This window comes from Anas platyrhynchos, chromosome 9 (assembly GCF_047663525.1).
Source record: "Anas platyrhynchos isolate ZD024472 breed Pekin duck chromosome 9, IASCAAS_PekinDuck_T2T, whole genome shotgun sequence".
Classification (NCBI taxonomy): Eukaryota; Metazoa; Chordata; class Aves; order Anseriformes; family Anatidae; genus Anas; species Anas platyrhynchos.
The window spans coordinates 24229856-24255065 of record NC_092595.1 but is presented as its reverse complement, the minus strand read 5'-3'; the positions used below and the strand labels follow the sequence as shown (position 1 = coordinate 24255065).

At 45.9% G+C, this 25210-nt stretch overlaps 1 protein-coding gene and 1 long non-coding RNA gene across 2 annotated transcripts; one reads left to right on the top strand and one right to left on the bottom strand.

Moving 5' to 3' along the window:
• The first annotated feature begins 11760 nt into the window (after positions 1-11760).
• Positions 11761-19625, top strand: PAQR9 (progestin and adipoQ receptor family member 9). The gene has a single exon (XM_013109196.4). It carries the CDS (start codon positions 11889-11891, stop codon positions 13167-13169), a length of 1281 nt encoding a protein of 426 aa, XP_012964650.4. The 5' UTR covers positions 11761-11888; the 3' UTR covers positions 13170-19625.
• A 3690-nt stretch (positions 19626-23315) lies between these two features.
• LOC113844533 (uncharacterized) lies at positions 23316-25010 on the bottom strand. The gene is made up of 3 exons (XR_003499279.3): positions 24613-25010; positions 24455-24525; positions 23316-23369 (listed from the first exon to the last, which is right to left on the bottom strand). It is a non-coding gene; the product is annotated as an uncharacterized lncRNA (long non-coding RNA).
• Positions 25011-25210: the final 200 nt, after the last annotated feature.

The window sequence follows — 25210 nt, the reverse complement described above, 5'->3', positions numbered from 1 at the left end:
CCCGCCTCCCTCCCCCCCCGCGGCGGCCGCCATGTCGCGGGGCAGCGCCGGCGGTGCGCGGCCGCCCCCTGCTATGGCGCCGCAGCGGCCCCGCACTGCGGGGTCACACCGTGACCTGCACCCGATGGCAGGGCACAGCCTTGATCGAAACCGGTTAAAAAATTGAAAAATAAATGTGTTTTTTTTTTTTTTTTCTTTTTTCCTCTCTCTATTGTAGTGGTAAAAAGTGGTGTGAGAATTAAAGCCAACACGATCAAAAGCCCACCACCGTCAGCTTAGGGCAAATAACACTTCCCAGAGGTACAGCCAGCTGTGGCACCGCCTCAGCCTTGGCCCTGGCAAAAATCCAGCCCTGACAGTTATTTTTCTTTGCAGTCTAAGTTCATGTAGTAACCTGAGGCAGGTACACAGATGGACACTGTAACACACGTGAGCAGCATCTCATACCCAGTACAGGAGACCTAGAAGGAACTACATGTAGATATCTACAAATAATGGGTTATGTGGGAGCTCTGCGAAGAACATGAAGGAACAACACAGCCACAACAGTGCCATGCATCACCCCATCACAGGGGAGAGCCAGCAGTGGCAGGGCCCCAGTGGAAAGGGTGCCCATCTGCCTTCTGCGCCCACAACACCAGCAACAGGACCCCAAGACAAGGGAGGACCCCTTGCTTCCCGGAGCTTCCCATGCCCAAAGGTGCAGAACATCTTGGGTAAAGGCCGTGCCCATAGCTATGAGCAGAGCCCATCCCCAAGATACCTCTTCAGTGGAAAGCCGGGAGCAGCCCACTAATAGGGCTGCACTCCCACATCACTTGCAGTCCTGGGGCTTTAGTGGTGTCTGTGTCCCATCTGGGTCTCCTGCTTTCACATTAGCAGAGAAAATCCCAAATGAAGTCGCTAGGCAACCCAAACCTGCTTAGCAACCAGCTGCAGTGAGGCAGTCAGTCAGGGAGCCCTGACAGCCCACACCCACCTGACACCCTTCTGTCCCTCAGCAGCTATTCCTGGGCACATCCGCTGCCTGCGCCAGCCTGCGTGCATGGGCCTGTGCGTTTTGGAGAGGCACCAGCAATGTTCACAGCCGCTGTGAAGGACACATAGTCACAATGAGAAACCCTGACAGGAGGGATCTCTATTCAGATAAAAAACATTGACCTACATTGCCTAAGCCCCTGAGAGGAGAGGAAGAGTAATCATATGGGGTCTTTTTCCATCACCAGACATCTTCCTGCAAGACTTTGAGAGATGACAGTAGGGAACAGCTCACCTAGCCACCAAGTAACCTGTTCACTGAAGGCAGAAGCTTGTGGCACAGACAGGACAAGGACTTTGCTGAGAAGGCCTGCAGGGTGGTCATGCTGCATGTCTGTAGTGCTCTGGGTGCACAGAAATGGCCCCAAATATGTGTTGGGAATATGTATGGGAAGGTCTCACACAAGATCAGCATGTGCAGAATAGACAGTGCATTGCATGGCTGCAGAGCCCAGTGCTCTGGTCTACACAGCTCTCTTCACCCACCGCTCTGTGTTTCCAGACACTGAGCAGTGCACGGTCATGCAATTTAGAGGTGAGATTTGCCCCTAAACATCTAACAAACTGAAACAGAAACAACACTGGTCTGAACAATATCAAAACACTACATCACATCAAGAAAAGCCCAGGAATAAATCAGGAAAAGGATAACACAGCAGATCCCCTGTTCCTGGGCTTGATAGCACAGCACCATAGCAACTTTTTTATTGAACACTGCTTAAATGGAGATTATGATGCATCACATTTCACATGATTCTCACATTCCATGTTTTCAGGGGTTTTCATCATGACATGAAAGATGCTGGGGTTGAGATAATACTTAAGAAAAAGATGGTAGGTGTGCAGAAATGAATGAAAGCTTTGAATCCACCAACTCCCAACACCTACCATCCTGTAAGCTACAGAGGGGAGCAGGGCCTACAATAACCACAAAAGAAAGCAGAAAGAGTGTGAGAAGGATTACAAAAAAAAAAAAAAAAGAGCACAAGCATAAAAATTGAAGGGAGTTGAGAATTTAAAGAGCAGTGCAAGGGAAAACAGAACATAACAGATAACAGAAGAAAGAAAAAAAAAAGATCTGAGGAAATAACACACTAGAGGAGAAGGAAGGAAGGTGGACAATGACTTGCTGAGGTAACAAAGCACACAGACCTCACTTCATGAAGGTACCTAAACACATGCTTAATTGTAAGTGTAGAAGTAATTCTGTTGCTTTTAAAGAGACTATTCATATACCTGGAACTTGGTATGAGGTTAATCTGCGTCTTGGCGAAGGATGGAAATAGGCCTCTCTGCTTCCCTTACTTCTAGATTAGATTGTACCTGCACATCTTCCTCAGGCTGACTCCAGAGCTTCAGGAAACCTCACTGACTGCAGAAGGCATGCGTCCAGCTTCTCCGGAAGATGATCTGAAGAGAACACGTTACTCAGCCAGCAGCTGTCCTGAAGGTAGCAGTTTTAGATGTGAGTCTTTTTATGGTTCTTGTTCCATACATCACAGAAACACACAGGTGCTGAAAGCTCAAGGACGTTAAAGGATCTGGGAACATCAGCTTTGGCAGTATAGGGAGAGATACAAATTGGAGATGACACAACAATAGATAAAGAGAAGCTATTGTCATAGCACAGGCCCTGAAACTTACTGTCAAATAGATCACAACAAAAAGGACTGAGCACTTATATTACTGGAACTAATTGCATTATGAAAAACAACAATCACTTCGGAGCTCAAAAAGGAGAAATATCTCACTCAGAAATGGAAAATCTTGATCGCTACCTAAGTCCAGCAGCACAGACACCAGGAAAAGCTATCCGCAGCCCTTTCCCATACCTCAGGCAGGCAGCCGGTGGGCAGGAGGCAGCGCCCCCGAGGAAAGCAGCCGCTGAGCTCTGCGGTGGGGCCTCGCTGGGCTCCCGCAAGGGGCCGCAGGGGCCGCGGGCGCTGTCCCGGCCCGGGGCTCCCGGAGCGGCACCGCCCCGCAGCACCGCCCGGCGGCCGTGCCGGGAGCTGCTCCCCGCGGCTCGGCGAGCACCGGCGGTCCCGTTGGGCGAACATCGCTGGTGTCGCCGACCTGCCTCGGGCAGCAGCACTCCAGGGAGGGGCTGGGCACCGTGGTGTGTTATCTCCTGCCAACTGCGAGCAACTGGAGTTTAGGCAGCACTGCTGCCAGGAGGGCTGGCCCCACACTGCTCAGTACGGGGTGGGCCCAAACTCCGACCTGCTGTTTATATTAGTAATTGACAAGGGAAAATAACCTGGAGCCACCTGCAGGGAAACCTGCACTCTCCACAGGTGAGCTTCCCCAGGTCAGAATGGGCAGTGATATCAGTATCATGATACTTATAACTTTCTACTTCCTGAATCATGCCAAAAATAGCCAACTAATACAAATAATTGTGTAGATACAAATTGCTTTACTCTCCAATTAAGTATGCAAAAATGATCTGGTAATGGATTGGGAGTTAAGGATTAAAAGATGTCTGATGTTATTGAGCTCCCTTCAGAGGGGAACCTAATTTAAATACCACAGCAAGCGTTTGCTATCCCTACTGCTTGCACAGCACCACCAGCTCGCCACTCGCCTTGCCCCTGAGGATGGCTCTCCATGCCTGGCACCACCTGCACCGCACCATTTCCTCTGGCTGCCCCAAAACTCTGCAGAAATCTGAAGTAGAATCGCTGCCAGTTTAAGAGGAGGAGGGAGAAATAAAGCTCATTCTTTGACAGCAGGAACTGGGGACAATTCCCTCAGTCTTTCTAGGATTTGTTGTGCTCCAAACTTGCCTCACACGGAGAAGCCTTTCCACAGGAAGGAGCAGTGTTGAGGCCAGGAAGCGTTAGAGGTGGATTAGGCACGTTTCTATTGTTTCACAATCCCAGTAGAATCGTTTTCCTCCATCTTTCTTAATGTTTTATTGAAAACCACTTCAGCAGATTGTACGAGCACAGGATTAGTTTCATGACCTCCTTTAGGGGTTGGGGGAGGTGTGTTTTTTGTTTGTTTGTTTGTTTGTTTGTTTTGCTTTGCTTTGCTATGTTTTTGTTTTTAATGTGCTAGTGGAAACAGGTGCAACAATGAGTTGGAAGCAGACCAGCTGGGAACTAGTGCTGGATAGAAGGGGCACTTAGTGCCACAGGAGGAGAGGCTAGATATGCTCAGCTCTCTTGGGACTGTGTTAATAAACCTGGTTTGAAAGAGACTGATGCTTCTGGGTAAAAAGAAAGCATAAAAATGGAAAGAGGAAAGTGTCCTTGGATGCTAGGGGTTTAGGGCCACTAATGTTTCAAAAATTTGCGCTCCATTTGGCTTCAATCCCTTTATTTAATCCACCTCATTAATCCTTTTTAATTATCCACTTCATTGTTTAAATCCTCTGCTTACTGCTCAGCTTCTGTACTCTTTTGTAATTAATAAAGTGCACCAAATTAAGAGCATCATGATCTTGTTTTTGCCTGCTGTGAGAGGCAAAAACAAGAAAGATGTAGTTAGTGTTTCAAAGGTCATCTCTAAAGATACTTTTTTCAGAATGAACTGTGCTGAATCTATGCTATTTATAACATATTGCAATAGTATAGTAGCAATCACGTACAGTTAGTAACTGACAATACCTGTCAATGCCCTTGGCTTAATGGGAGAGGAAGAGGAAAGAGGAAAGGAAGCAGCGAGATGCAGAAATCTGAGGAAATTTCATGCTGGAAAGGATAGACAAATAATAATATTAAAAAGGAACTATCAGACATTTTTTCATTGTAATGAGGTAGCTCTGGTTTGTATGCAAATGTGGGAGTTATTAACTGTTGTTACAATTACAGCTGTCATTAGGTGCAGATATATACCGGGGAAACTCATTATTTATCTTAAATAATTAACACTAAACTACATTAAGTGAACCACATGCTGCGGCACGTTACCCTTGTCTTTCTGGTCATTTTTGCCCACTTTCAGAGAAGCTCCCTCTGTCCCTTTCATCTTAGGCCTGAGCACAGTTCTGCAATCCTTTTGTAAATGTGTGAGGGAAGGAGAGAGGAAGGATTTAAGGTGCCATGGGTGTTCCCTATCCTGTAGCAAGGAAGGCACATTTGAGGGCACAAGGAGAGCAGATCAGGAGCAGGACAGAAGTGTACTGGGTGGACAGATTTGTAACCCTGAGTCTTTCATACTGCTGGTGGAGGCTCACAGATCCCTAAAGCCACAGTCACTACGTGCTGTTTTTCCCTGGCTTAGGCAGCAGTCTCCCAGCTTCTTTTCCCTTTTCCTCCCTCTGTCTCCTCACACCCCTGCGACTGAAAGCCACTATGCAGGGATTCCCAAAATAGGTAGACTCATTCTCCCCACATACTCACGTACTGCTAGGAAGCCATGGGTGTGCAGCATGGGAGGGGGGCGAGGTAGAGAGGAGATGCAGTTGGTGCCCACAGCCAGCGCAGATGCTGTCTGGGCTGCTAGGAGCTACCAGGCTGAAGAGAGACGCTTTAGTAGGGACCCCCGGAATAACAAAAAAGAACAACAGGGTGGGCGAGAGAGGACAACTTGGCTCCGAAGTTCCCCACAGCCTGGGCTTGTTGCTCTTGCTCTGTCTCCTGGCTGGAGCCTTATCTGTGTTGCTTCATTCCTTAGCCACACACTTTGCAAGTGAGGCTTCAGACCTGCAGTCCTCACAAAGGACAGGCTGCTCTTTGCTCTTGCTATAGGCACCTGGTAGGTAGGACAGTGCTGGATTTTGATCACAGAAAACATACATGAAATACACATATAACCAAGATGCTATTCTTATCACAGTGAAACTAATTCCACTGCAATACTTACGTTCAGATTCGCTGCTGTCCAGAAAAATATAAAATCTGCTCCATATCTTTCAAAAACAAGACCTTTAAAAAACAAACAAACAAATAAAAATATCAACATTTAGATAAATTTTCTTTATATGTGTGGTATGTGTTTTTTGCAGTTTGTACAGTGCTTAGAGTTTTTAAAGCATACAGATGCTTCATCAATGATCTGGACAAGGGGATTGAGTGCACCCTCAGTAAGTTTGCAGATGACACCAAGCTATGCGCATGTGTCGATCTGCTCGAGGGTAGGAAAGCTCTGCAGGAGGATCTGGATAGGCTGCACCGATGGGCTGAGGTCAACTGCATGAAGTTTAACAAGGCCAAGTGCCGGGTCCTCCACCTGGGGCGCAATAACCCCAAGCAGAGCTACAGGCTGGGAGAGGAATGGTTGGAGAGCTGCCAGGCAGAGAAGGACCTGGGAGTGATGGTGGACAGTCGGCTGAATATGAGCCAGCAGTGTGCTCAGGTGGCCAAGAAGGCCAACGGCATCCTGGCTTGTATCAGAAACAGTGTGACCAGCAGGGCTAGGGAGGTGATCGTCCCCCTGTACTCGGCTCTGGTGAGGCCGCACCTCGAGTACTGTGTTCAGTTTTGGGCCCCTCGCTACAAGAAGGACATCGAGGTGCTTGAGCGGGTCCAGAGAAGGGCGACGAAGCTGGTGAGGGGCCTGGAGAACAAGTCCTACGAGGAGCGGCTGAAGGAGCTGGGCTTGTTCAGCCTGGAGAAAAGGAGGCTCAGGGGCGACCTTATCGCTCTCTACAGGTACCTTAAAGGAGGCTGTAGCGAGGTGGGGGTTGGCCTGTTCTCCCATGTGCCTGGTGACAGGACGAGGGGGAATGGGCTTAAGTTGCACCAGGGGAGTTTTAGGTTCGATCTTAGGAAGAACTTCTTTACTGAAAGGGTTGTTAGACATTGGAACAGGCTGCCCAGGGAGGTGGTGGAGTCACCATCCCTGGAAGTCTTCAAAAGACGTTTAGATGTGGAGCTTAGGGATATGGTTTAGTGGGGACTGTTAGTGTTAGGTCAGAGGTTGGACTCGATCATCTTGAGGTCTCTTCCAACCTAGAAATTCTGTGATTCAAAGAACAAACTTGAAAATGTTCATCTTGAAGGTAAACAGAACAGAAAATTAGAAGCTCCTGGTGAAAGAGTGGTTAAAGTAAAAATTGTTATGCAGCCACGATTTTGTGAGTTTCCTTTGCCATACCTCACTTTTTTAACCTTTATTATTTTAGCAATAATACTATAGCCAAGGCTTGAAAATACAGGTATCATTTTCACTTTTATTTGCTTATCTATTAAGGAATAATGTTTATAAAGTATAATTGGCCCTAATTAGTTACCCAAGAAGGAGAACATGATGCAAGGATTCCTGTTTATCCAGTCTGAAAAAGATAGTGTGGTAGCCTGGCTAAAGGCAAGTTAATCCCTTCAATACTAGATCAAAGCTCTATGCCTACTCAATTATTGCAAAAGCTCATAATTGGTGCAGTAGAAAGTTGCTCATCAGGACATTATTTCAAGAGATCAATACACACTTGAAAAAGGATGAAAAAAGTCATATGGAACTAAATGCTAGTGAGACTGTGTCTGTTCAGATGTTCTCCCAGAAGCAAAGATGATCTGCAAAGATGAGCTACATTAGACATTGTCATGAGCTACATTACACATTGAGAGGCTAGAGCCTCTCTTCTTTAACACCTATGCTTTTTAAATTAATAGAGCCAAATTCTATCGTCACCCATGGTCAGTGTGGGTCTGTGGTGGGTGTCAGAACAGATTCAGATTTACTGAAGAGATTTTAGTGAAGAAGGATAAAAATCCAGAGCAAACAGGTTAAATGTTTTTACTCAGATAAAATTTCCTTTTAAGAAAGAGTTGAGTAAAATCTGGCTCAAAGGTAAAAATATAGAAAAGGCAAAAGAAATTAAAGCAAGAGTATTTTATGATAAGAGTAGTTTCATGGTTTCATGGTAAAGGATTACATCAAGCAAGAACTCTTAAAGAACAATGTTTGCTATGGTGAATGGGCCGATTGAGTGAGGCTGAAGGTGTATCTTCAAAAGCAACTTAAATCTTCCAAACACTACCAGTGCTTGTTAACAAGAGGACTTGCTCTCTGCTTGTAGATTTAAGTTAATTTCTTTACTCACTCAGAAAAACAACGGATAACAGGAAGGCTAAGTACAACCTCCTCCCTAGCATGCTGAGTATATTAGAGGGCAAAAGTGGAAATTAGCTAACTGAAAGGCATAATTTCATTGGGGATGATTGAAGCAATTCAGAATATCTTACAGGGCTTTTGCTATTGCAGACAGAATGATATATTGTGAAAGGATGTCAACTGTGAATAAAATGAAAGTATAATATAGAAACAACATCACATTTGGTATTTTGGCATATCTTTTTCTTTGAGTCTTCGTGCCAGCGCTGATTAACACTATCTGCCATTATTTACCTCATAGACAGTGCTTTCATCACTGTTTTAAAAGTCTTCTCAAAGGTTATTTTGAGACAAAGCCTGCAGAACACTCTACACATGCTAGAAGAAACCCTGGTATATGCTGATCATGCCCTTCTAAATATAAACTCTGGTTTGGAGAAATGTACTGAGGCTTATTCTCACACAACAGTATGTGGACTCCTCTCTGTGACCTCCAAATGCTCGACTTTCCCTTCCTCACCACATAATAGTCAAGTAATACTAACCTTGATGGACTACATACAAATAAGAGGCTATTTTGAAGTAATAAGTGCTTTAAATTGTAAGGTTCCTAGTACAGTACTCCAGCTGGCTTGGGAGCAGAATAATTAACTCTTATATAAGATGCATACAGCCATCTTTATGAAAGCCCAACCTGTCCTCAGTGCCCATTCTCTCCTGTGAGACAGCAGCCTTGGGGGAAAAAAAAAAAAAAAAAGGAACCAGATTGCTGGTAATGAGTTTCATTAATGTAGCTGCTAAAGCTACAGGAAATTATGTGGTCTTTAGATGCTCTGAGATCACCGTGGCATCCTTTCTGTCCAGACAAGGAAAGCCCATTCACACACGTGCAACATCACCTGAGCACATGGGACAAGCCAAAGCTGGATCCTCAGATATGGGCAGAGGAAAGAAACTTCTGATTTATCTGTGGTACTGCTTGTATTTATATATAACACAGTGTTAGTGGTATACCTGCAGGAACAGAGCAAACAAAACTAGATAGTTACCATGAGCCTGTTCTTCCTCCAGAAGAGGCTGGCATGTTCAAGTCTCTCAAGTGATTCTCAGCTCTAACCAGGCCTCTCTCAAGGAGCACGGGGTGGTGATCTGCTCTACTTCCCTGCGAGGCACCAGTTGAAAAACATTTTTCTCTTTTAGCCCACAGTCTAGGGTGCACAGGGATACAGCCTGGGGATACCGCTGCAGGCTTAGCACAGCAGGGCAGAACTGATCAGTTCACAGCATCATTTTACCTCTTTCCAAGGAGCCCAGGCACTGTATTCAGCATCTTCCTCCCCAACCCCAGCACTGCAAAACAGGAAGCCTCCATCCCCACAAATATCATCTGAAAACACTACAAGACAACAGTAGTAGGGAGACATTTCCAGACACTTCTCTTCACTGCAGTGAAAGCAGTGAGAGTCATCACCAATCCCCAGGCAGTCAGGTGGCCACCGGGACTGGGGCACCCTTTAACCACAAGCAAATTCCACCTGCTGCTCCCAGCCTGGGCCGCTCCCCATAGAAACACAGCCCTGGCAGGTGTTTCTTGCAAAAAGAAAGGAAAGAAAAAGAAAGGAAGCCAGGAGATACCCCAGTACTCCCTGAGGCAAGAGGGCTACATGCCTCCCTCACCTATGGGAGTCTGGTGGTTGCAGGAAAGCCAGAAAGTGCTGAATGAGCCCTGCTGCCAGGCCAGCAGTCCCCACCAGCGTGGATGCTGTTGGTGTGTAGGCACCATCTGTTGCAGCAGCTGCTGGTGGTTTTCCAACAGGCTTTGTAGCACAGCTCTAAAGCCACGTTGCTCCCAGCCACCCACCTCTCCTTACCTAACCCCGAAGAGGGAGGCTGAAGACCACAGCCACACCTGCCAGCCTAGGGCCCGTGATGGCATTCACCACTGTAAATGAAAGCAGTACTTGGGACTCGGGTGAAATGATCACCAGAGCCCCGGAGCTGAGAACCTGTAGCCGCGGTGCAGTGGGAACAGAGCAGGGTAGGAAACGCCTTCTCGCTGCCTGCCAACTGCCTCACCAGCAGGGACATCCGCGGTGATGCTGCCTTGGCACAGCACCCAGCCCATCTTGTCCTCTGCAGGGCCTCTGCAGCACACAATGGTCCCCCAGATCAGCCCCTACCAGAGGCTGGGCGGTTTTTGTTTAAACCCAAAGAGTCTTTCCCTAACCCACACTGTGCAGAGCCCACAGCCACTGGTGCCCTGCTAGCCCCAAGGAGCGTCGAGTGGGAATGTTCCTGTGTGCTGCCCATCACACGTGCCCACCTCCTTGCCCCTAAAATACAAGGACATCTGAACACATCGGGCCCATTATCTACCGAACAGGTCCCTTAGTTTAATATTTTACTCCTCCCGTTAACTTCTCAGCACTGTTCAGTTGTGTTTGTTTTTCTGGCAGGACTTCTGTGTAATTTTTATAAAGATTTTAAGTGGTGTCATCAGTCTGCCCTACTTTTGGCAGGTCTGTAAAATCAATGTTTATTCTGTAATGAAATATGCACTGAAAATCACTTTCAGTAACACATTTTTACTACTTCCTTTGTACTGTTTTTTATAAACATATTTGTGGTCACCTGTATGTTCACAAGATTTTGCATATTGTCATGATTTACTATTGAATAAAGGATTTTTATAAAAATCTTAGTACAGTGTCCTAATTACACCGCTATATTCAAGACCATCCACAAGTACTGAAAGCAAACGAAAAGGAAATACACTGAAACAGCAGACGACAATCCCATCCTCTGACTCCTACCTGAGCCTGCAAGATACTTAACTTTCTGTGCTACCTCCTTTACTTCCAACTCCTCTTTACTTCCAACCAGAAGGAGCAGTCAGGCTCTGGGTTGCCCAGGGAAGCGGTGGAGTCCCCATCCCTGGGGGTGTTCAGGGAAAGGCTGGGCATGGTGCCTGGGGACATGGCGTAGCGGTGGTAGGGTGCTGTTGGACCAGTTGACATGGGAGGGCTTTTCCGACCTTAATGATCCTACTCTATAACTCGTTACCGTACACTAATGCGCTTCCAGTGTTTTCCCCTGTATTTTTATACTCGCATTATGTAACCGTGCGGCTTGCATAACTGAAAGCTGATAAATGTAGGATTTGTCTACGGATCAACTCAGAGCAGCTACTGTCAGCCTGCTCCAGTCTCCCCACGAAGCGCACCGCTTGGAGCGCAGAGATAAGGTGGGTGCCGGCTGCGCCAGTGCCACACGCACCCTTTGCAGCCTGGGCCGTGCACGGTTGGCCTAAAATAACTTCTCCGTTCCCTGCATGACACGGTGTCACCGAGGCACCCGCTCTCGGCCAGCCCCCTCCAAGCGCACCCTGCCGAAATCCCCCCGTTCGCCAGCTGCCCCCAGCCCGGGGCATTTCCCCGCTGTGCCGTGCCCGCTGGGCGGGCTCCCCCCGCTCCCGCTGCCGCCTCCTGCCCTGCCTTTGTCCCCGGCTGGCCCGGCGGGCGCGATGCAGCACCGCGGCCACCGCCCGCCTGCGCCCCGCACCCCGAGCTGCGGAGCGGGGCCGGGCACGGCCGGGGGGGGGCCGGGGGGCTCCTCAGGGGCTTTGAGGCCGCCCCCCCGCCGGGCCAGGCGCTCTGCGGCCGCACGGCATCAATCATTAACCGCGGCTCGGGTGTCCGGCGCCTCCCTCGCCGGGAAACCGAAGCCGGGGCGGCGGGGGCCCCTCGGGCGGCTCCCCGGCAGGGCTGGCTGCGCCGCCGGGCTCCGGTTACGGCGATGCGGGGCGGCGGGGCGGGAGGAGCCGCAGCGGGGCCGCCACTGCCCGCGCTGCGATGAGTGATGCTGCCGGGGGCGGCGGCGGCGGCGGAGGAGGAGGAGGAGGAGGAGGAGGAGAAGCGCAGAGCCACCGCGGCTCCTCCGCCGGCGGCTGCGGGAGCGGCGGCTCCGCCTCGCCCGGGAGGCGGCGGCGGGGAGCGGCGGGGAGCGGGCAGGGGGCGGCCGGGGGGCCCGGGGCCGGCGGGGGCAGCGGGGACAGCATGCCGGCCGGAGACGGGGCCAAGGAGGAGGAGGAAGAGGGGGCGCCGCCGCCCGGCCGCCCCGCCGCCCTGCTGCGGTGGGACGAGGTGCCCGAGGACTTCGTGGAGTGCTTCATCCTCTCGGGGTACCGGCGGCTGCACTGCTCGGCGCAGGAGTGCCTGGCCTCGGTGCTGCAGCCCACCAACGAGACGCTCAACTTCTGGACCCACTTCATCCCACTGCTGCTCTTCCTCAGCCGCTTCGGGCGGCTGCTGCTGCTGCGGGGCGCCGGGGACGTGCCCTTCCACCACCCAGCCCTGCTGCCCCTCTGGTGCTATGCCTCGGGGGTGCTGCTCACCTTCGCCATGAGCTGCACGGCCCACCTCTTCAGCTGCCTCTCCCCGCGCCTCCGCGCCGCCTTCTTCTACCTGGACTACGCCTCCATCAGCTACTACGGCTTCGCCAGCACCGTGGCCTACTCCTACTACCTGCTGCCAGGCCTGAGCCTGCTGGACGCTGGCGCCATGAGCCGCTACGTGCAGCAGCAACTGGGCTGGCAGCTGGACTGCAGCCTGCCCATCGCGGCCTACCGCGCCCTGGTGCTGCCCGTGGCCCTGGCGCTGGCCGTGGGCTGCACAGCCGCCTGCTGCCGCAGCCGCGCCGCCTGCTGCGCCTACCCCTTCGCCGTGCGCACCTTTGTCTTCGCCATGCCACTGAGCATGGCCTGCCCCATCATGCTGGAGAGCCTCCTCTTCGACCTCCGCACCCGCAACCCTACGCTCTTCATCTACTTCTACCGGCGCTACTGCTGGCTGCTGGTGGCCGCCTTCTTCAACGTCAGCAAAATCCCTGAGCGGATCCAGCCGGGGCTTTTCGACATCGTGGGGCACAGCCACCAGCTTTTCCACATCTTCACCTTCCTCAGCATCTACGACCAGGTGCACTATGTGGAGGATGGGCTGGCCGAGTTCCTCAAGGCATCCCCAGCCGCTCCCACCTACTTGGGCACCGTGGGGTATATGCTGCTGCTGACGCTCTGCCTGGCTGTGGTGGTCAGGAGGTTCCTCAATGTCGCAGACCTCTGCAAGCAGGACTGATCATGCCAGTGACCACCCTACCTGCAACTCTGGGGCTGGAGACCCTTTAGCTGGTGACCTTCAGACTGGCAACCCACAGAATGGCCCAAGCGTGTCTTCAAGATGCCGTGAAACCTGGGAGAAACGCCTGTAGAAGAGCCAGGTCCCTTTTATAGAAGGTTGCTAGAGAAAATTACCATGGTGGAAATACTCATGCTCGTTAAACTACTATGTTACCAGGGGAAGCAAGCAAACGCTTACTGGTATGTTGCTGCTTAGAGTATAAGCTGAAATAATTTAGTTCTGCTACTAGGAAGAATGCATGAACTGAGAATGCCACTTACTAGTTTCATAACAATTCAGTTTAAACTAGCTATGTATATACACATACGTTTATATATATAGCTATTTATTTATTAGCTACATATATATTTGTGTATATATATACTTCTGAAGACACACTTGTGCAATGATTACTTATAGACTTTTAATCAACTCCTGTGTGAAATTTTCTAGCTGATTATGCACTGACATTTATTTTCCTCTGTGATACTGTAACAGGCCTTTGTAGCCACATACTGGATTTTAAATGCAAACAAATTAATAGCTATCAATACGTTTTAAGGTCTTGCAGCCTTTTCAGCCAGGGAACATAACGGATTTAATAGAGAGAGCAAAACCAGCTGTGAATTATTACAGAATTACCAGTTGATGGAGAGACTTTAATTAGACAGGCAGTGAAGCTTGAGTGGTTTGTGTAACCACTAGGATTCTGAAATAAAATACAGGGATATGTAAAATAACTGAACCAGAAAGGGGTCAAACTACTTTGGAGTGGAGGCAGGGGGGAGGAGAAAGGCACTGCATAATGGCACGGCTCTTCCCTCAGTGTATCAGGAACATCTGTCCCATTAAGGGGGGATTGCTAGGGGACCCTTTTATCTTCCCTGGTAAATCACCCCAAAATCAGCCCTTTAGAGTCAAAGTCAGATGCCAGACTTCCTATAAGGCCCTGCCAAGCTCGGTGGGAGTTCTGTGGATGTAAAGAGAGTAACTGATGCATGAGATCTCATTCTGGATCTTTTAAAGAATTACATGGAACTGGTTTCTTCTGCTCTTTAATTAGAGCACTCTGTCAAATTTACCATCCTAAAACTAGTTGCAGAATATGGTACTGCTGAGTATGAGTTCAGGACCTACAAGTACTGGATATGGGCACTTTAACATCATTCCCTGCTTTATCCTATTCTGATTAGTTGTGGCTACAGCTGGGTGTTTTGAAGTCCTCATTCATTAGCTTTGGTGGATTTCAAAGTGAAGAACTATGAGATATTTCCAGTCCAGGTATTATCTTTCTCACACAACAAACAGCTAATTGCAGATCAGATTTAACCTACTCTTCATATAAAGAGATTTTTTTTCTAAATTATATGCAGAATTCAAACATGCATTTTGATTCTGTCTGACAGAACAAGTAATATTACACCAGGGGATTACAACTTGAAGTTCAGGTGAGAAATCGCTTGTATACCCCATTTTCAAAAAGAAGGGTGGTACTTCCTTGGGAAACGCTGATGTCATACCACACAAACAGCATAGTGGTTCTTTAACTCAGCCTCTTTACCTATTTTGCAGAAATACGTGTCTGCTTATATCTTTCCCATTTTCATGGACATGACATCCGAACTCCCAAGTATACGTTTTGAGTCCAGTCCCAGAGTTTTCTGTATGACAAAGCCCCTTTTGTTTATAACAGGAATATAGGAAGGACTGCAGATAGGGATTATGAGGTCATGTCCTTAATATAGGTCAGAATCATTACAGAAATCAGTAATTGGCGTGTCCTGTACCAATGTCAGACTTTCCCTATGCAAGTGTATAAACTAAAAGAAAATACAGGTTTGCTTCATTTTCTCTTTTATCTCAACCCATTTTAATGATAGTGGATTGGATACTTTAGATTCTCAGTGAAAAATGAGAATGGCCTTGGAAAAATATGTATCTTTTGCCAGCCACCATTCTGCTAATAATTTGTGGTGGGGTGACATACGGTCTTGTAAAGAGATTTGGATAGAATTGTCAGAAGCAGCGTGCAAGTTGTGCACCTGTGAGTTATCACTGGTGGTCCATAAAAAATGGCATGCCCCTGTTTGGCTGTCTGTGCTGTTTTCATATGCCAGCTTGCACTGAAAGAAAATGCAAACTACGTGAAGTAGTTTTAGCTTTATATATTTACAGTAACTTTTATCAAAATTATGGCATTGCTTTATTTATCTGCCAGTAAAGCAGAAAATGATCTGCACCATAGGAGAAGAGGTTGGTTCACATCACTGTCATGCTTTGAAATGTTTTTTATATTGTGAAAAAAAAAAAAAAAAAAAAGGGCAACCAAAAGACTGGAAACTCACACCAGAAAGCGAGTGGATCAAGACTTGCAACCATGTCATGCTATGAATTTCCACGACTTCATAAAGAGGCCAAAACCTGAGATATAGTGTATTCAAGTTAAAATAATAGAGACATAATAGTCAGAGCCCAATGACTCATCCAAGTTTCAAAACTAATTATTTAGAAATGCCTTGCCTGGGAGATGCCACTAGAATGTCCGACCAGCAATTAAAAACTAAGAAAGGAATTAAAAAGGACAGAGACAGCAAATTTCAGAACTAGAAGACAGCTCAGAAACAAGCAACATTAAAAAACAAATGTAAAAAAAGGCCTTTAAAGCATACTGTATAATGAATTATATTTGTGCTTGTCAGCCACAATGTAGAGGACATCTCAAGAGGCAATGTCAAAGAAGGCTGTTGCTAACTTGTAAAAATACATTTGATATTTTCGGTTAGGCCACATAGGGTCGTCTATATATATCTCAACTACAGATAACAGTATAAAGGTTGGATTGCAACCAACTGCAATTTTACTGGAATCTTATTGCTGTTACAAGAGTTGCCCGTGAGCCCCAGTCCCACTGCAGGTTTGGCACCTGGATCTGAGATTAAGAATATTGCTTCATTCAAAACATTTCTGTTGGCAAAATGTCGAGGCACGTGCGTGAGCCTGAGCACTTTGTGGAACTATTTGTACATGCTGATTGCAAGTACTCCTCTCTGAGCCACTGTAGTCAGACTGTATGTATCAGGAGTGAATGAGTGGAGGGAGATGTGATCAATTTTTTAGAGTTCTAATTAATGTATGTTTGTTTGTTTGTCTGTTTAAAATGCGTCTACAAATTAAAAGTTACAAGGAGTGTGGAGAATATATAGGGAAATGCTACTTGAGTGTGTATTTATTCAGTAAAGGACACATTATGTAGATAATTGCTCCATTTGCCATGTTCAGTAGCAAATCTCCATGAACATAGACAGAACAAAACTGAGTTAAAGAGGTTAAAAGTGGAACAAGACATCTATAATTATAGTGCTTGAATTTGCTCTTGTAGAAGTGAATGTCAGCACTTGTGTGGCTTGTCAGGGAGCAGGATCTCTTTTGGATTTGAAAACACACATGGCTGAATGTCCCTAAGCATGTCCAGAGCTCAGACAGGAGGTCTGACCCGCACACTACATGCATAAGGACATCCTAGAAAACAAACTCTTTTTGCGTAAGTACTTGTCATATTATTTTTATTGCCTGGGTACTTGCCATAAGGTCTGCACTGTGGTTAGGGAGCAGAGGACTCCACAGCTCATCTTTAAAACCAAAAAGGCTTTTCAGGGCTTTTGTGGTAGAGCCTGTGTGGGGATGAGGGCCAGGGTGGAGCACATGGGAATGGCCTGAAAACGCGTGTTTTTCTTTCTTTGGCCGACACGGACCTTCAGACTGACAGACTTGTGGCAATGTGAACAGACTGTTGATGGGGCCAGTTCCCAGAGTGCTGGTGATGCTGGTGACATGGACGCTCCCCTTTGCACATAGCATGTGCCTAGAATTGCAGTCTACACACTGGCACATACTGAATAAGCCCAGCTTCTGGGCACTTGAGAGTAACCTGTAAGCTTCAAGCACATCTTTGTGTAAGATAGATATACTATACCTGGTCTGTAGTAATTATCCCATGTTATGTGGTGGAACACCGTTTCTTCTTCTGCAATGTATTCATTTGAATGTCACTATCCAGGACACCTGCACAGCCGTGAGCTGCTTCATTGGCACGACTGGAGTCTGCAGTCTGGAAACAAAGGGAAAGTTTTCATCTGCATGCTGCACTTGTAGAAATTTAGCAGTTAGAAGTACAAACATGTTGTTTTTTTACTAAACTGATAGCTTTGCTTAGTTGTTCGAGTGTCATGTTTATTATTTATTTGCTGAATCCAGCTACTGTATGATGTTTTTGTCAACAGTGCCCCAGCAGAAAATGACAGTCTGAAAGTTTTACTCTGTGTTTAAGTAAACTCTCTGAGGCAGCACATTCATAAAGTATTATTGCACTTACTCAGTTGATTACCATCCACATGCCTTACAGAAGCAAGTCATACCTAGAGTAATTGCCCAGATTATGCTGTCTTTCTTTGTCTATGAGAGTAAAAATGACCAAGTGGCCTGTAACAAGCTGAGGAGTAAGAACTCCTGTGTTCTCATCCCTGCTTTGCCACTACCTACCTGTTCTGTGAGCTAGGGCAAGTTATTTCAACTGTGTTCATTCTGAATGAATCTAATTCATGTAAATCACTGGAATTGTACCAGGGTTGAATGTGGCCCTCAGTGTCTCAGTTTCCACATCTGTAAGATGGGGAAAATATATTTAACTACCTCGCACGGTTGCTCTGAAGACTAGCTAATGTTTGTAAAGCACTTAAAAATGCAAAGACCCTCCTAGGTGCTAAGAAGAAATATTGCTGAACTCCAACAGAGAGAATGTCATATTTTCAATGAACATGAACGTTACTAGATCATGAACTCTTGGGACAAACCCCCATCACTGTTACGCTCCTAGGAAGTTCATACCCTGTGTCCTTTGGAGTCAGTGGCAAAATTTCCACTGGCTTCAGGCAGCGGCAATCATGACTTGAAGCGGTAGTAAGCAGACTGACTAAATGCATAAGGGTCAGGAGTAGCAAGAAAATATACACGAGTTAAGTACTTTTCTCTTCAGAAATTCTCACTGATGACTTGTTCATACTGAAGGGCATCATAACCCTGACATGACGCCTTGTTGTTCTTTTAGCCAGGGGTTGTACTCCAGTTACTGCGAAACAATGGAGTGAGATTTCCCTGTCTTACACTGTCTGTAAGACTAGGATTGTGTCTCAACTACCATTGGGAATTTCAGTCAACTTCAAGCTACTTCTTAACAGAGTAAAAAGACCTTAAGTAAATCAAGCATGTAAGTCAATATGCATAATCATTCGGGAACATAAACTTACATTGATCAGAAAGATAACTTTCTCTTTCCTCCTCCTGATTCCCAAAAACAACAACATAGAAAAAATTCTGTTCTTGAGAGAAAACTGAACTTAGGTCCTCTTATCACTTATGTGTATTCTTCCTTTGCCATGGAGCCCTGACTAACCATCCTGGTAACCCATGCTGCCCTTCTCCTGGAGGGACTGAAACAAACAGCACCATTGAGTAGAGGGCAGTGTTTTTAAGAGCTTTTCTAACTGGCAACAGTACTGGAGACCAAAAATAAAAAGACAAAAAAACAAACAAACAAAAAAAAAAAAACACAACCAACCCCCCCAAACAAAACCAAACAAACAAAAAAACAACCCCAACTAAGTTATCAACGGATTCAAGTGATTCATTAAGTCAAAGCCTCTAAGCATTAGAAGTTCACCCTATCCAAACATATTCCCAGCTTCTCTAACACACCTGTAAGTCAGGGCTACACAACCAACACCCAAGTTACATCTGAGAATGTAGCCTCTTCTCAGGTGAGATGTAAGATGCTGAGGAACTGTCACATGCAGTGAAAGATACAGACCTCCATTCAAGATGTTTAATGTTTTGGAGCTGGGTGTGGAATAAATTATTTTCACAACTTCCTTGGACAAATGCTGTTTCATTCCACTGAATTCAGTAATAAATTAATGACTGAGGCAGAGGAAGCAAGCTTTTACTCAAAGTTGCCTGTAAGGAAACACCAGCAGACTTCTGCTTTCAGGACAAGTGCTTCCTGGCTGACCATACTCAAGAACATGGAGGATTCTGAAGTAGTGCTTCACTGTTTTGTGTGAATGCCTAAAGATTTGTGCTTGTAGCTGGGGGCTACTAGTATGAATAAACAGTTTATAGCAAGTCATTTTTTTCTGTCTGATAGAGATTCAAGCACGCTTAAGTATGAGGTATCACATTAAAGGGTCTGTGCATGCAATGAACAAAAAGTGTGAATTTTATTTGATTCTGTTGGGAGGGGTTCAAAATTTACTCTTTGTACACTTTTGGATGCTGACGACTGTATATGTAATGACTATGCATTTTTAGCAAAAAAAAAAAAGAAAGTGTGAGCTATAAATAAAGTTGATTCTGAGTACATTTTTGTAGAAATGCATTTATAAAGTTGTTTTTTTTTTTGTTTTTTTTTTTTCACTTCTTAATATATACCAGTGTGACACCTGTAGGATCTGAAATGCGTTGAACATAGTTATCTTCAAGCATAGATGTTTCTAGCTTAATTACAGGAAATTCCAACTCCTGTGTGGTGGTTTTGATATTTCTGAAAACACTATACCACAGCAAGAGTGTCATTAGCATTTTATTGCCTTTTATATTTAAAAGCAATAAAACAGCATCATGGCCTTTTTTAGCTTTCCGATATCTGTTAACCAATCCATGATAGGAATTCCTGTTACGTTAAAATTCATTACTTTTAATAGTGCAAGGAGATCAGTGTTCCGCCTGCAGTGCTCACTGAAACATCATGAAATTGGTGGCAACAACTATGTCAAGAATTACAACAAAATATTTACTGCAAAATGAAGAGTTCTATTTGGCATCAAATAAAAGTCTCCCATTTGGCAGACTAGGAATGTTCCAAGTGGGAGAGTATCATTTTCAGTCCAAGTCAGGCACCAAAAAGCACTCAATGAATTGCAATTACATAAAGTATCTACTGTAAGCCTTCTGTCTCAAAATTCAGCAAGATGTGATGAAGCCTAACATGATCACAGGCACCTGCTGATACCGTTAAAAGGCTGATACCTGATGCAGTCTTTTGCAATCTGAAGTTTAGAGGGTTTGGGGTACAGGTGCTGGCCATCCAAGTACAGAGCATTCTGAGTATTGTCTGTACAGAGCACATATACATGAGGTACTCAGCGCTTAACAGCAGCATTGGAGGTTTATGTAATTCCTTCAGAAGTTATGAAATTCTTGAAAGCTGCTCAAATAAAAAGGTTTCTTATTTGCAGATTGTTCTTCCTGTTTGAATTATGGTAGTGACTTCAAGTATTTGATGAGCACAGCAAAACTACCCACAAGTAAACAGATGCTTCAGAAGATTGCATCCTACAAATAAGCAAACACTTCAAAAAACTGCATCCGACTGTCATCATTTAAGGCCCTTCGTAATGGTAACAGGAGGCTCTGGATCTGCCTGCTGGACATGAATATGCTGGAGGAAAACCTCACAAAACTTACAGAGCCAGAATGGGAAAATACTGAGCAGGACAGAAGGCAACAAAAGTCAATACCGGTGCAGGTGATTTATTGAGTTAGCAGCCTCCAGCTGAGATTGCTCCATAGTTGCTGAGATACCAAGCTGGAAATCTGAAGGCAATCTGTATTTTGTTACTGTAACTTTTCTGACAAATGGCCCTAAAAGTCAGGACAGGGTATGTGTAGAAAAACAAAGAGAAATGTGATGCACAGCTTTAATACTCAATTTCTTTCTCTAAGTACACTTGTAGGATAATGTATAGTTAGAAGAATCTGTGAGTGAGGATGAAGCTCAAGCAGATGTTAGAGTGTGTGCAGAGGAGAAGAGAAGGCCCTGGGGACACCTTACAGCAGCCTGACAGTACCTAAAGGGGACCTACAAGAGAGCTGAGGAGGGACTCTTTTATCAGGGAGTGTAGTGACAGGACAAGAGGTAACAGGCTTAAATTAAAAGAGGGTAGATTTAGATTAGACATTAGGAAGAAACTCTTCACCATGAGGGTGGTGAGGCCCTGGCCCCAGGCTGCCCAGAGAAGCTGTGGATGCCCCATGCCTGGCAGTGCCCAAGGCCAGGCTGGATGGGATTTGGGCAGCCTGGACCAGTGGAAGTTGTCCCTGTCCTTAGCAGGGGTTGGGGCTGGGTGGTCTTTAAAGTCCCTTCCAACCCAAACCATTCTGTGATTCTGTGAACTGTTAAAAAATGAAGAAGTTGATAAAAATGAAAAGCAAATCAGTATTGATGCTAAGGCTAAATCTTGGGTTCAGTAATGAGGTTTGAGGTATGGGGTAGACACTACAGATATACTCCTCTGCATCACAAAGCTCTCTATTACAAGGCAAATTTCTTATCAAGAGTGACAGCAGATTTTTCTTACTGGGTAGCTGGAAATATGGGGTGGGTGGAAATTATCTTGCCTGGGAGCACAGCCTTTGGGTATACGATATATGCTTTACAGGAGAATAGCATCAACAATACTGCTAAGTCCTGCTGGAGGTTAAACATCCTGATAGAGTTAATTCTCTAATTTGAGTCTCTCTTACCCCCAAGGTCTATTTGTTTTGTGTCTTTCCTAAGTGACCAAAAATGAAAATAGAGTCATCCTTCATTTTTAGTGTTAAATGTACTTCTCATCTGTCTACTATCCTCCCTTTGCAAGGAAAGATTTATTCTCTGTCACTCTGTTGTCCTGAGGAACTGGGCAATGTCACGTGCACAAGAAGGAAAACTTTGATTTTTCCCTCTTCATATGCAGGGCTCTCTGCATCAACAGTCCTGAGGCTATGGAATTCAGTCACTGGCACACAGCAGTGTCCCAGAATCTTAACTGTCCATTTTAGCAGCACTTGGAAAAGCAACACTGAAATGTCAGCAGGATGGATAATAAGCAGCAATATCTGAAGCATTCAGAAATAAGATAATTAATGGCAGAAAGGTAACCGGGTCCCTGGAACAGCTTCTCTGATACCTTTGCACACACATGCATTCAATTTCTTATTATCCCAAATTCAGCAAAGCTCATAAGTACATGCTTACCTTTAATGTGCACATATGCTTATCTTTGTTCATTCACAGGGATGAACGTTTCCCTGTGTTTAAGCATGCTATAGAAGCAGAGCCCTAATGAGCAGACAGTGCCAGGGAAATGCTGCCAGCAAGAATCTGGCACAGCAAATCTGCCATTCAGCCCAAGGCAGTGTCCTACCCTCTGACACTGTGGGCTGGCCAAGCACCTCACCCAATATCCGCATTCCCTCCCCTGCCTTAGTCCTTTAAAACATTTTTGTTTCAGACCATTATCTGAAAGAATTTAATACGACACAAAGAACAAAATGCTTATGTAATAGTTAGAACTGCACTGATTTAGTCATGAAATAGAACTGCAAATTTTCCAATTGTAGCAATTAGAACAACAAAACATTGTCTCTTGCAGTCTAGTAGAAAAACCATAGCTTGGAGTTTGGAACAGTAATGCCATTTACTGAACACTATAAAATGTATTCACTAGCTAACCTGGTTGAAAAGAATATGTCTTTTTTCTGCATTAGATAGAATCAAAGATTAAACACAGAAGTCAAATACTATGTGTAGGATACTTTTGTCCTCAGCAACATGGCCTGTATTCCATTTCAATGGAATTAAGTAGGCTATATCCTTTGTTTTAAAATTCAGATGTACCGTAGACAATAACAAATAATGGGACTTAACTGAATTCAGTCAAGCACAAGGAATTTGGGGTATATGAGAATGGAAAACCTGCTCAAATGCAATATTCAAATTGTATTAGGATCACATAAAATTATGGCCAACTTCATCATTCAGCAGCCGTAACACCTCAGAGGGAATATAGAGCCATCATATGTTAGGATCTACTTCTCCTGACATGATTAGTCACCTAAAGGATGTAGTGAATGTATATAAAGAATGGAAAATAGTGTATGCCTCCATTACACTTAGGCTGGGATGAGTATTCCTATATTCAGACATCAGGCTGAACTACTTAAATAGTAAATGCGTTCAGAAAGCAACTGTTTATGAAAAAGTCTGTAAATCTGTAGTGCTCTACATACCTTGGTTGAGATTGACAGCTGTTACCAACAATACATTTTAAAAAGTCTTCCTTACTAAAGGAAAAAAAAGGGAAAAATAAATCTCATATAGTTGACAATAGTTGTTGACTTTGACTTTTCCAGCATAGTTGCTACATAGATTTACACAAAGCAAATGGTCTAGTGGACTTGCAAATATTAACAAGTAACGTAATCACTGCTTTCTCTTCTAAAAGTCACAGTGACTTTCTTCAAGCAGATTGACTAAAGCCCCGCAGTGAATCTGTCCACCTACCCTCAACACCAGTTGTGGCCCAGGGTGCAAGTCCTCTGTGGAAAGTACTAATGTTCACCTAATGGTATCAAATTCAGTTTACTGATGTTTTTAAATAACCCCAAGGAATGCTATTCATTAGCCCAATATGCACATATAGCTAATAAATATTTATGATTTTCAGGCTATGGAAGGGTCATAATTTCTAGCTTCAGTGTCAGGGCAGAACTGCCAGCTGTGCCCCAGACATGAGTGACTTCCAGCTTATTACTCAACATTAAGCACTCTTTGTTTTAAAAACCAGTTCAATCACCCAATATCTCCTGAATGAAACAACCTACAACAACAGGCTAGTAAATGAAGTCTCTAGGGTGAAAACCTCTCATGTGTACTGGAACAGATTAGCGGTAGTGAGGTTCCGTTCACGAGTGATTCATAAGCTAAACTCACAGAGCACCAACCTCAATTCTCTTCCCCTTGCATGCTGTCTGAAAGGTACAGACAGGCTGGAGAATAATTCTGACTGGTAAAAAGCCCGCTTATTCCCTGATCACATCACTCCAGTACTGGCAGAGAGGATGCAGCAGGAATGCAGAGCGGCACAGCACATCTCCATGCTGCGCTAGTCCACCTATGGCACACAGCCCCCCGTGATCCCGCAGTGGCTGCCCCCACACACAATTCAAAGCAGTCTGAGAGCCAGGCAGGTACAGCCCTGCCTGCCTGCTGTGCCAAGTGCTCCTCAGAACAGGGATTCGGGCCTGCTCTTCAGAATAAAGTTTTGCAACATTGGTCTGTGCCCACTGGACCTGTGGAGCACACCAAAGTCAAACAGCAGGAGTTTCCTAACCAGAACTGAGTCTTGCTCAGTTTTAAGAAAACAAACCTTAATATTCAAAGTCAGCCGCCGGCTCTCTGTAACCTCAGAGTTTGATCGAATCCTCATATTTCACAAGCCTGAAATTAAAATAAATAAATAAATAAATAAATAAATAAATGATGTACAAATACATTGCAAAATGTCAGCTAGTTCAGATCTGTTACCTGCCCCACTCCCCACACAACGCTGAGCAGTGCCGGGTGTGAGGGCTGGGCGCAGCGCCGCGCTGCCTGTTGGGCCGGCCAGGCTGCAGGGGGCTGAGGGCTCGGCAGCGGAGCCGCCAGGAGGAGCGCGCAGACCGCTCCCTGGGTGCAGGGATGCCCCTCCAGCCGGGCCAGGGTGACGCTGCAGGGCTCCAGCAAGGACACACATTTTCCATGGTAGCTAGCCGCTGTATTTCTCATTTGCAGTGCGCAGAGGAGAGCAGAGGAGCACTCATCAGGCCCCTCCGCCCAGCCCCGGCTCCCCTGGAGGCTGCACAGCTGGCAACAGCGCTGCCCTTCGGGGCTCCCCAGCTGCAAAGCTCTGCTACCCCAGGGCTTATTCGGTAGGGATACCCTGTCCCTGTAATACTTTCGGGGAGAAGCTGGCACAGCCAGCCTGACAGTCTGGCAAAAATAATGGTTTAGAGGCAGCTGCTTGCTGATATAATCCCATATGAAAAGAAAAAATGTTTTGGAGGGGATGACGCTGCCCTCTTAGGCATTCCTGGAACTGAAACTGAGAGTGAGTCAGTCAGAGCAGAAGTGAGTGTCTTGCCAT